This window comes from Balaenoptera borealis (assembly GCF_965194805.1).
Source record: "Balaenoptera borealis genome assembly, chromosome: 3".
Classification (NCBI taxonomy): Eukaryota; Metazoa; Chordata; class Mammalia; order Artiodactyla; family Balaenopteridae; genus Balaenoptera; species Balaenoptera borealis.
This window is the reverse complement of record NC_138866.1, coordinates 113,185,984-113,197,559: the sequence shown is the minus strand read 5'-3', so window position 1 is coordinate 113,197,559 and position 11,576 is coordinate 113,185,984. Positions and strand designations below refer to the sequence as shown.

Genomic DNA, 11,576 nt, shown 5'->3' with positions numbered 1-11,576 from the left:
CACTGGTACTTTATGGCAGTGGCCCCCAACCTTTTTGGCACCAGGGACTGGTTTCGTGGAAGACAGTTTTTCTAGGGACCAGTGTTGGGGAGGGGAGCGGGGGTGGGGATGGTTCAGGCTGTAATGCGAGCGATGGGGAGCGGCAGATGAAGCTTTGCTCACTTGCTCGCTGGCTGCTCACCTCCTGCTGTGCAGCCTGGGGTCGGGGGTGGGGTTGGGAACCCCTGCTTTATAGGTTCAGAAAGAAAGACTTTTTAAATATATTTATTTATTTTGGCTGCTCTGGGTCTTATTTGAGACACGCAGGATCTTCATTGGGGTGTGTGGGATCTTTTTAGTTGCCGCATGCGGGCTTCTTAGTTGTGGCATGCAAACTCTTAGTCGTGGCATGCATGCGGGATCTAGTTCCCTGATCAGGGATCGAACCTGGGCCCCCTGCATTGTGAGCTTGGAGTCTTACCCACTGGACCACCAGGGATGTCCCAAGAAAGACTTATAGTAGTGTCTTTAATGAATTGTACTTCTGAGAGTATGGACAGTATCATTGTAATCTTATCCCACAGTCTTTTCTTTTTAAGTGTGGAAAATTTCAAATATTAAAAAGTAAAGAGAATGGTATAATTTTTTTCATCATCTGGCTTCAAATAATGGTCAACTCTTGACCAATCTTGTTTTATCTGTACCCCTACCAATCACACTGGATTATTTTGAGGCAAATCTCAGATGCCATATTACTTCATAAGTGTTTATGTAGCTCTAAGACATTTTAAAAATTAACCACTGCTATTATTGCACCTAAAGAAATGAATAACTCCTTAGTATCATCAAATAGTCAATGTTTAAATTATCTCATAAATGTGTGTTTTACACTTTGTTCCAAATCAAGATCTGGATGCAATCTATGCATTGTTGTTGGTTGATGTGTCTCTTAAGTTTCTGATAACCCGTAGGTCTCTCTCTCCTTCCTCCTATGTACTGTTGCACTTTCACTCCCTTGCAGTTTATTACTTGAAGAAATCAGATCATTTTTTTCCTAAAGAGTTCCCAGTCTGGATTTGGCTAACTGCATCCTTGTGATTACATGTGCCTCTATTCCTATAATATAATTATTAGACAGAGCTGTACTGTCTAATATGGTAGCCATGTATGGTTATTGGGGACTTGAAATTGAGTTTGAACTGAAATTGAGTTTGACTTGACATGTACAATTACACATGTGGTTCACATGTTTCTATTGGACCACGCTGATCTAAAGGTTTGATGACATTAAGATCGGGATTTTCTGGCAAGAGTATTTCATAGACCTGGTGTGTACTCCATTTAGGAGGACTAATTGGTTGTCTTATTTTGTGATCTTAGCAGCCATTGACATTCAAGACCTAGACGCACTCATTTGGATTTGCAAAATAGTGATAGTTTAATTATGCCCTGCTTTCTTTAATTATCAGCTGGAATATACTAAAAGGAGAAACATCCCCTCATCAACTATTTGGTTACCCTGGGGTACAATTTGTATAGAAAGGCAAAAAAATAAATACATGATTTTATTTACTAGTTTTCAAAATAATGAGGTAGTTCCATAGCATCCTCCAAAAGTTACCAGTGAATGTTTTTTTTAAGTATCATTATGAACTCAGATCTAAATGTATTTGTCTTTCAATCCATTGTTATTATCTTTTTTTATTGATTGCCTCACCTTTGGCCAGTGGGAGCCTCTTTTAACTCCACTCCTGAGTTCCCACTCAATCCCAGTATTCTGTTCCAAGTTTATCTTGCACATTTCCTATCCCTGACCTATACCTATATTCTCTATGTATTGAACATAAATTAATGAAAATAGAGAATTAAACTCTTTCAAAGACTAACTAGAAATGTGTTGATTCATCATCTCGTATATGCAAGAAATTTGTTTATCTTGACAAATTTCCAGGAGACCCTGGATTTGTGAGAAACTAACAAAAACGTTTATTTTTAAGAAATTAGGTAAATACAGGGAAGATTGGAAAATGAAAGAGATTAGTTGTATATTAAATACTAAGAGTGTTCAGCGGGAGTGCCTGAGTTTATGACGTCAAAGAACTTGCTACAGCCAACCAACTTAATCACTCTAAAGCCATTCATGTTCCTATGCCCACGTGACTTTCGTGCAAGGATGTATCAAGAAGCTTAGCTGAGATTATACCATCTGTTGTAGCAATTCACTTCTACAAGTTTTATCCACAGAGAAGCTATCCTGGGAATTACAAGGTAAGTACAAAGTATGTCTTGTTCCATTCAAAGAAGAATAATATATATAGAAGGAATGTGAATGCTGTGAAGTAGTAGCTGTGGTAGAATTTAGGGACTAGTGATTACGTTTCCAAGTATTTCCAGCTAAATTTTTTTTAAAAATTGCTTATAACAAATAAGCTGGTCCCGCATAATTAACTTTTTACTTTTGAGTGCACCCATCAGTAGATCCCGACTTGCCACACCTGGCTATCCATGAAGAATTTGTTTCCCTTTGCCTTTTGGAATAAACTGGGTTTTTCATAGTCTCTGAAGCAAAGATTGAAGTCTTTGAGGCAATTGGTGTTAGAGTGGATAACTATGCAGAGCAGTAGACATCTTCCAACTTCATTAACTCATTCTTGCCGGAATGTGGTTACCAGGATTTGAACGGTGTTCTTGGGAAATGATTTCTATTTACCATTTTCCAGGTACAATGTTAAATGCTGGAGACATAAAAAGGGGGCAAACAGACAGGATTCCTGCCCTCCTGCAGTTAGTCTAGAATAGAGAAGCTTAATAATTATACAGATAATTAACATCAGTTATAATTGTAATAAGCACTACAAAGAAAAAGTACGTAGTCACAAATTTATATTTTTCACTGTTCAAATTTTTTTAAGTGCCTGTTGAGGCTCAGATAATTTGCTAATAAGTACAAGGGCTCTAATGGTGAGCAAAATACCAAATACTCCCTAATGCAGGTTTTGAGGGAGATAGATATTAATCCAACAATCATAAAAAATGTGCCAAGTGCTTTGAAGGAGAGCTACGGTTCCATTAGATTGATTTAGGCCCCCCACCCTTTTTTTCCCTCAAACAGTGTTCTGTAATGCTTTTAGGTGAAATAATACAAAATATCTGTATATCATATAGTAAGGGTAAGAATTATCATTCAGTTTATGTATGTATATGCTAGGTTACAAAGTCAAATATATTTCATTCTATGGGGCACAATAGAAAAAAATCTTGAAAACCACTGTACTAGTTGGATTGATTCAAGTTCGGGGGTCAGGGAAAGCTTTGAGGAAATGCTGTTTCAGCAGAGCTCTGAAGAATTAACTAGTGGGAAGAGACAAAGAGGAGCATAGCAAGTACCCAGAGCAGCATACACAAAGGCCCTCTGGGGGGCCAAGAGACCAAGGCAAGTTGAAGGCCATCATGGCTAGAGTAAGACAGCAAGTGAAGGAGAAGGGACCAGACACTGTAAGGCTTTAGAATCCCTTGTCAGGAGTTTGCTTTTACTCTGAGAGTAGGTGGGAACCACTGGAGGCTTTTAAACAGTGGAAATGGCTTAGTTTGCTGTTTTGAAATGATCATTTTCATCCCAGTGTGTGGAACAGAATCATAAGGCATGAGAGGATACATGGACATCAGTTGTCCGAGTGAGAGATAATGGGGGCTTGGATTTCCACGGTAGCATGAAATGGCTAGATTCCAGAGATTTAGGAGAGAAAACCTGGCAGGGATTAGAGATGGGTGGCAGTGAAGGAGAAGAAAGTATCGGGGATGAGTCCCAAGCTTGTGTGCCCCTTAGACGTTCCTTGAGACAAGGAATACTGGAGGAGGAGGAGCAGTTTGGGGGAGGGGAAGATCAGAGTTCACTTTGGGTATGTTGAGTTTGAGGCACCCTTGAGACATCTTGGAGGACATGCCTGAAGGGCAGTTGTGTTGTGAGTTTGATCTTAGAAGAGAACTGGAGAATTTAATGTGTGAGTATTAGATTATTGACGCTATGGGCAAGGATGAAGTCGTTTTGAGAGGATAGTGGACACCTTTAAAAAATAATACTAGTGTCATTGTGGGGACTCCATGTAGACCAATTACTACAATCCCCACCTACCCAGCCCCTTGCCCCAGGCTCAGATGCGGCCACATGGGCACAGACCCATGGACTGCTGATGGAAAGGTCCTGGATTATGCAGTTTGTTGAAGCCTGCATAGACTGGCTTTCCTAATATCCCCATTTTCCTACCCTCACCCCATCCCTTCAGACCCCTTCAGGGCTTTCTCTGCCTACTGAATGGCGTTAGCGCTCAGCCTGAAGTTCAGCACCCTCCCCAGCTCCACCCCGATCTACCCCTTCCATCTTACTGCAGACAGCTTCTCAGCACAAAGGATATACTTGAGTCAAGCAGCTTGTCTCCCCCTCACTCTGCCCTGCCTCTGCTCCCTGGCTTAAGCTGTTCTCTCCCTGGAGTTATGCTCTCCACCCAGCCTTCTCCCTGCTCACAGGCTGTTCTCCCACCCTCCAGGGTCCAGATCAAGTCCCATCTTTCCTGAAGTTTCCCCAACCCCCATAAGGACTAGAATATTCTCCTCCCTCTGAAGAATATCATCACTTAATGATCTGTACCTCTTATTTTGTATTTAGCAGATGCACATGTGACCGTCATTTTAGAATATGTTCTAACTAGATCATGTCTTGCACTGTAGCCCTTGCTGCTATTAAGAGGTGTTTCCAGAATCCTCAAACTCTTAAATTACTCTAGAAGCAAGTATAATGCTGAGTAGAGAATATCTGTTAGGATGCAGATGCTGGGGCAGAGGGAAGGAAGCAGGAGGGTGGCCCTATACTTGCTCATGGGACAGGCAGTTCACACTTGGGACTCAGCACAACTGTGGTCCTTCCCCATAGCTAAAAATTCTAATGATAGCTGAAAATGTGAACTATAAATCTGAGAATGCCAAAACTTCCTAACTTTCATGTATCCCCTACAACTCCCTACACTCTAAGGTCCCCTGTAGGAACAGGTTGATGGGGCAGATAACTTACTGATCACACTGAAAGCTGTCTGATCCTGTAGCATAAAGACTCAATGCCAATATGATGGGAGACTATCTCCCAACATGGGGTGGAGAAGCCTTTTGAGTCTTACATACAGTAAGACACTGACAAAAGAGGGCAGACAGTAGAAATGAAGGAATTAAAGGATTTGCCCATCTGGCCTCATTTGACCTCTCTGCGCTCAGATTATCGACTCTACCTCCTCACATGATGCTCTTCTGTGGATGTGGTGATGACCCCAGTGACCCCGAACAGCAGGGCTTTGCACCATCCTGGTAGGGATGACATTGTATTGAGCCAGGGAGCCACTCCCTGGTGTGGGCTCCCTGCTAAGCCCTGGTTATTTGCAAAATGCCAGACTATGGTCAGGAGTCTAGATTTTTTTTTTTTTTAATTTTATTTATTTATTTATTTAATTTTGGCTGTGCTGGGTCTTCGTTTCTGTGCGAGGGCTTTCTCCAGTTGTGGCGAGCGGGGGCCACTCTTCATCGCGGTGCGCGGGCCTCTCACTATCGCGACCTCTCCTGTTGCGGAGCACAGCCTCCAGACGCGCAGGCTCAGCAGCTGTGGCTCACGGGCCCAGTTGCTCCGCGGCACGTGGGATCTTCCCAGACCAGGGCTCAAACCCGCGTCCCCTGCATTGGCAGGCAGACTCTCAACCACTGCGCCACCAGGGAAGCCCAGGAGTCTAGATTTAAGTGTATATTATAGGCAGTCATGAAATTGAATTATGTGAATGAGTTTTGCTTTGTTTTTTAAGGCAACAATATTTAATGTGGTCTAAAATACATAAAAAAGCAAATCCCTGGCTGTTGTGAATATAATTAAACTAACAGATACTACACTTGATCTTAGCCAAAAGGCTCAGAAGCTATGTGTGAATTTTTAATGCTTAGATTTCAGCTTTAGTAGATATTGTTGACTAATAATAATTGACTTTTTCACCAACAGTGCATGAGAGTTCCAGATGTTCCACAACCTCATCAACACTTGATATTGTTAGGCTTTTAAAACTTAACTCTTCCTGTGTGTGTGTGTGTGTGTGTGTGTGTGTGTGTGTGTAGTGTAGTGTTATCTCATTGTTTCATTTTGCAGTTCCCTGATGACTAATGAGGTTAAACAACTTATATGTTTATTGGCTATTTGGATATTCTCTTTTGTGAAGTGCCTGTTAAAATCTCTTGCCTATTTTGGGATCTTTTTCTTATTGATTTGTAGAAGTTTTTTGCATATATTGGATATGAGTCCTTTGTCAGATATGTGTGCTACAAATATCTTTTCCCCCTCTGTGATTTGCTTTTTCACTTAATGGTATGGTGATGAATGGAAGTTCTTAACTTTAATGTAACTCAATTTATCAGTATTTCCTTTATCGTTAGTCTTTTTTGTAACCTTTTACGAAATGTTTGCCTTTTCTAAGGCCATAAATATATTCTCCTATTTTATCTTCAAGCTTTTTTTACCTTTCACATTTAGATCTACAGTCTATCTGAAATTGACCTTTGTTTATGATATGAGGTAGCGGTCAAGATTTTTTTTTTTCTAGGTGAATATCCAGTTGGTCCAGAGCCATTTATTAAAAAGACCTTCATTTTCCTACTGCTTTGCAGGGCCAGTTTTGTCATAAATCAAGGATCCATATATGTGCGGATCTGTTTCTGGACTTTTTTTTTCTGTTCTGTTGGTCTCTTTGTAAGCTCTCATGTCAATACCACACTGTATTAATTGCTTTCACTTTAAACTAAGTCTTGACATCTGATAGTATAAATCTTCAGCTGTGTTGCTTCTTCTTCATGATTGTCTTGGCTTTTCTTGGCCCTTTGCATTTTATTTAAATTTTAGAATTAGTTTGCCAATTTACACCCAAAAATGTGGTGGAATTTTGATACGTGGGATCTATAAATCAATTCAGGGAGAATTGATGTATTTACAATATTGAGTCTTACAAGCCATGAACGTGGTATGTTCCTCTATTTAATCTAATGTTTTATAGTTTTCTGTGTAGAAGTCTTATAATCTTGTGTTAGAGTCCTAGGTAATTAATGCTAATATAAATGGTATCAATCTCTAATGAAAATTTTTTTAAAATTTTTATTTTATATTGGAGCACAGTTGATTAACAATGTTGTGTTAGTTTTAGGTGGACAGCAAAGTGATTCAGTTATACATATACATGTATCTATTCTTTTTCAAATTCTTTTCCCATTTAGACTATTACAGAATATTAAGCAGCATTCCCTGTGCTAAACAGTAGTTCCCTGTTGGTTATCTATTTTAAATATAGCAGTGTGTATATGTCAATCCCAAACTCTAACGAAATTTTTAAAAGATAACGTTTACATGGTTTGGTTTTTTTATGTAGGAATACAATTGATTTTTGTATATTGACCTTGTATCCAAAGACCTTGATAAATTACCTTACTATTCTTTTGGATTTTCTACATATAAATATGTCATCTAGAAATAATGATGGGTTTGTTTCTTTCCAATCCTTATACTTTTGTTTTATTTTTCCCTCTCTTTTTGCACAGGCTAGTACCTCCAGTGCAGTGTTGAACAGAAGAGATGATGGAGACATCTTTGTCTCATTTCCAATCTTGGGGGTATCTTTTAATATTTCACCATTAAGTGGGATGTTTGCTTTAAATGTTTTAGAGATTTTCTTTGTTAGGTTAAGGAAATTCTCTTCTATTCTTAAGTTGCTAAAAATGGTTTGTTTATTGTTTCTTAAAATCATGAGTGGATATTGATTTTATCAAGTGCTTTTTCTGCATCTATGGAGATAGCTAATTATACACTTTTTCATTTTTATTCTATTGATATTTATCTTTATTCCCATTGATTAATTTTGGAATGTTAATCCAGTCTTTCATTCCTGAAATAAACTCAACCTGGCAGTGTTGTATTTTTCTATCCATAATTACTTTTGATAAGATTTTTGCATTTATTTTCATGAAATATCAGCCTCTAATCTTCTTGTCAGGTTTGGTATTTTTTTTTAACATTTTTTAAAATTAATTAATTATTTTTTGGCTGCATTGGGTCTTCATTGCTGCACACGGGCTTTCTCTAGTTGCGGTGAGCGGGGGCTACTCTTCCCTGTGGCGCGCGGGCTTCTCATTGCGGTGGCTTCTCTTGTTGCAGAGCACGGGCTCTAGGCAGGCGGGCTCAGTAGTTGTGGCTCACGGGCTCAGTAGTTGTGGTGCGTGGGCTTAGTTGCTCTGCGGCATGTGGTATCTTCCTGGACCAGGGCTTGAACCCGTGTCCCCTGCATTGGCTGGCGAATTCTTAACCACTGCGTCACCAGGGAAGCCCCCAGGTTTGGTATTAAGGTGATGCTGAAATCAAAACAAGTTAGGATGTATTCCTTCTTTTCTGGAAGAATTTGTGTAATTTGATATTTCTTTCTTAACCATTTGGGTGAAAAATTGATGAAATGCTTTAGAACTAGTGTTGCAGATCGTGTTTTGGGAAACAGTGGTCTAGAGAGCAAAACTTAAACATGAAATAGTCAGTTGCTGTTGGTTTGAATGCTCTTGTTTTATTCATTTCCTCCCTTAGGCAGCACGGGCCTTTCCCTTCCTGGCTCTGTGGGGCTCGGCTAAGTCACCACATAGGAGAGCAGTGAGCCATTTGAGACCTGAGCCTGGTCCTCAGGAATTCACTCTCTCCCTGCCAGCAGGAGGCCTGCCCCAGCCCTGCTCAGCCATCTCCACATTCCTCTGACAGAATGAATGCCCTGGATGGTGTCCCCTTCAAGGTGCCCAAGGGCTTTGTGATAGGCACGGAGCCCCTCCCTGGGCCAGAGCTCAGTGTCCCAGACTGCAGGGAGCTTCTGCTGGGTTCTATGGTAAGTGTATCTCTCTGTCTGTCTTCTCATCCCTGGCTCTGTGGGTCTGATGCTGAGCCTCATGAGGTCCCTTGTTCCTTGATTTTAACTGGCAGCCTGTCCTGTTCTGGTATATTCTAGGAAGTTTGGAAATAACCCAAGAGGAAAAGATATTTCATGAAGAAAGCTAGTGTCCTGGTGTTGGGGGCTATTTAGTGGGTCTTATTTTAAGTTTAGAATAACTGGAAGGTTGCCTGTATGGAGTGACTGAGAGTCATAGCAAGGATGCTCCAATTCCTCTGTTCTCTATCAGCCTGCTGCCAATTCTAAAATTCCACCATTAGAATCACTTCGTTGGGCTAAGATACTCTCTCCAGAATCCTCCATTAAAATGCAGACAGTTACATGGGACACATCAGAAGGGATTACTATTCCACAGACCCAAAGCACATCTATCCTGGGGGCACCTTGAGGCACCCCTTGCCCCACGGCTCACACACTGGGATATGCACCCAGTATATATGGTGGTATCAGATACCCTCAGGATAAACATGATTATTTAACTTCCAAGTGAGTCAAATTTACTTGAAGATTTAGGAGGAAACCTATTGCATTTATATTATAACACAGATGTATCATGGGGTAGAAGGCAGAATTCACATGAATTTTGAAAAAATGAAAGAAAAGGATTGCAGAGAACTGTGGAGCTGGCGTTGGGTCTCTTGGGACTGAGTCCTCGGGCTCTTCTGTGCTCAGCGCTGTCTGTGGGCTAACTTTGTAGGAAAGTTTGAGGATCTAGTTCAGCTCTCACTCACTTTGCATATGAGGACCTGAGGCTCAGAGAAGGGAAATGATTTGTCCAAAGATAGTGGCAGTGGCAGGACTAAAACCAGGGTCCTGACTCTAGATCATTTCCTGATAGCTAAGGGAAGGATTGGAACATGAGAGCCATCAGACAGATAATGTTCGAGGGCAAAAAAAAGGGTTGTGGGAAGTGAGGTGCAGAGAGCATAGTCCAGGAAGGAGAGGCCTGGGGAGGGTCAGGTGGAGAGGCATGAGTGGCCTGTGGGGACAGGAGCAGGAGACTTATCTGCAGACCCTGGAGTTGCACTTAAGCTCCTTAAGACCCAGAACAGAAATAAGCTTTGTAAAGCCCAGAGCACAGTGTCCAGGGGCCCACGCTCTGTGGGGCAGGAGCTCTTGCTCTCCCCAGGCAGCCTGTGCTGTGGGCCCTCTGGCAGTAGGGCCAGTATTGTTGGGAAGAAGAACTTGCTTTACTAAACTCCAGGGGAGGTAGACTATCACAACTTTTCCCTCTCTGCTGGACTCAAGCCAAGCTGGGAAGAGGCTATTCTGAAGGTTACTTCTCGAAGCAGAAATGTGCACCCTTCTGCCAAGTCTATGTCTAGTGTCCTAGCCCATATGCTGGCCCTGGCTCTGCCTCCTATTCTCAGGGTGGGCATCTGTACTCCCTTGTGCCTGTTTCCCTTCCTGAGCCTCCATTTCTTTTACTGCTGTGGCAAATAATCAAATAGAGACTCCAAGTATGATTTACAGCCTCTCCTGGTCAGTCTTCCAAATGTACTGGGCTGTATTCCCAGTGTTTGGAACTTGAAACACATTTTCCCATAGCAACAATGTTATAGATAGTAGTTAGATTACCAGATGAACCTGTAGTGGCCTAAAGAGAAAAAAATAGCTACCATTTATTGAGCACCTGCTATGCACCAGGCCCATGCTAGGTGCTCTTTATATGTTCACTCTTCTCTCTCATTTTTTTTTTTTTTTAATTTTATTTATTTATTTATTTATTTGGCTGTGTTGGGTCTTCGTTTCTGTGCGAGGGCTTTCTCTAGTTGCGGCAAGTGGGGGCCACTCTTCATCGCGGTGCGCGGGCCTCTCACTATCGCGGCCTCTCTTGTTGCGGAGCACAGGCTCCAGACGCGCAGGCTCAGCAATTGTGGCTCACGGGCCTAGTCGCTCCGCGGCATGTGGGATCTTCCCAGACCAGGGCTCGAACCCGTGTCCCCTGCATTGGCAGGCAGATTCTCAACCACTGCGCCACCAGGGAAGCCCTTCTCTCTCATTTTTATGACCCGTTTAGCAGGTGGGTGTTCCTTCCCCATGGCACAGGAAACCAAAGTTCCCACCCAGGTGACCAACAGGGTCATGTGGCTTGTAAGTGACACAGCCAGGACTCCAATGTGATCAGACCCCAAAGCCCATGTCCACTCCCTGCACCCTACTGCCTTCCCAAGGAGTCTCAACAAGTCTGTGTTTTGTTGTTTCATCATAGTTTCATCATCCCTTTAATCAGAGTTAATTTCCCTTTTGTCAATTAAAATTTTTAGAGAGAAAATATATTCATGCAGTTTGAAATGAAATACATATATATACATGTATATATATGTATATATAGGTATAGCACAAGGGTCAACAAACATTTTCTGTAAAGGACCAGATAGTAAAAACTGGCAATTACTTAACTCTGCTGTTGTAGGGAGAAAGGGCCATAGACATTACAGAAAGTAGTGGATGGGTATGGCTGTGTTCCAAAAATACTTTATTTATAAAAACAAGGTTGGAAGTCAGTTTGGCTCCCAGGCAGTTTGCCTACCCTGAAAGAGTGAAAAGCCTTCTACTGACACCTTCCCATCTGTCCTGTCCCCACCTCTACTGGTGACCTCTGTC

At 41.7% G+C, this 11,576-nt stretch overlaps 1 protein-coding gene across 2 annotated transcripts in view; it reads left to right on the top strand.

Annotated features, from left to right (window-relative positions):
- Nucleotides 1-186: 186 nt before the first annotated feature.
- UBAP1L (ubiquitin associated protein 1 like) overlaps nucleotides 187-11,576 on the top strand; it is a 29,149-nt gene continuing 17,759 nt past the window's right edge. Inside the window, exons 1-2 of one of the 2 annotated variants that reach the window (XM_082383405.1) lie at nucleotides 187-2,247; nucleotides 8,618-8,906. In XM_082383405.1, coding sequence (XP_082239531.1) covers nucleotides 8,787-8,906 — 120 coding nt within the window. In that variant the 5' untranslated portion in view covers nucleotides 187-2,247; nucleotides 8,618-8,786. Of the gene's footprint in view, nucleotides 2,248-7,587; nucleotides 8,907-11,576 lie in introns of both variants that reach the window. The other variant, XM_082383404.1, reaches the window with a different exon arrangement.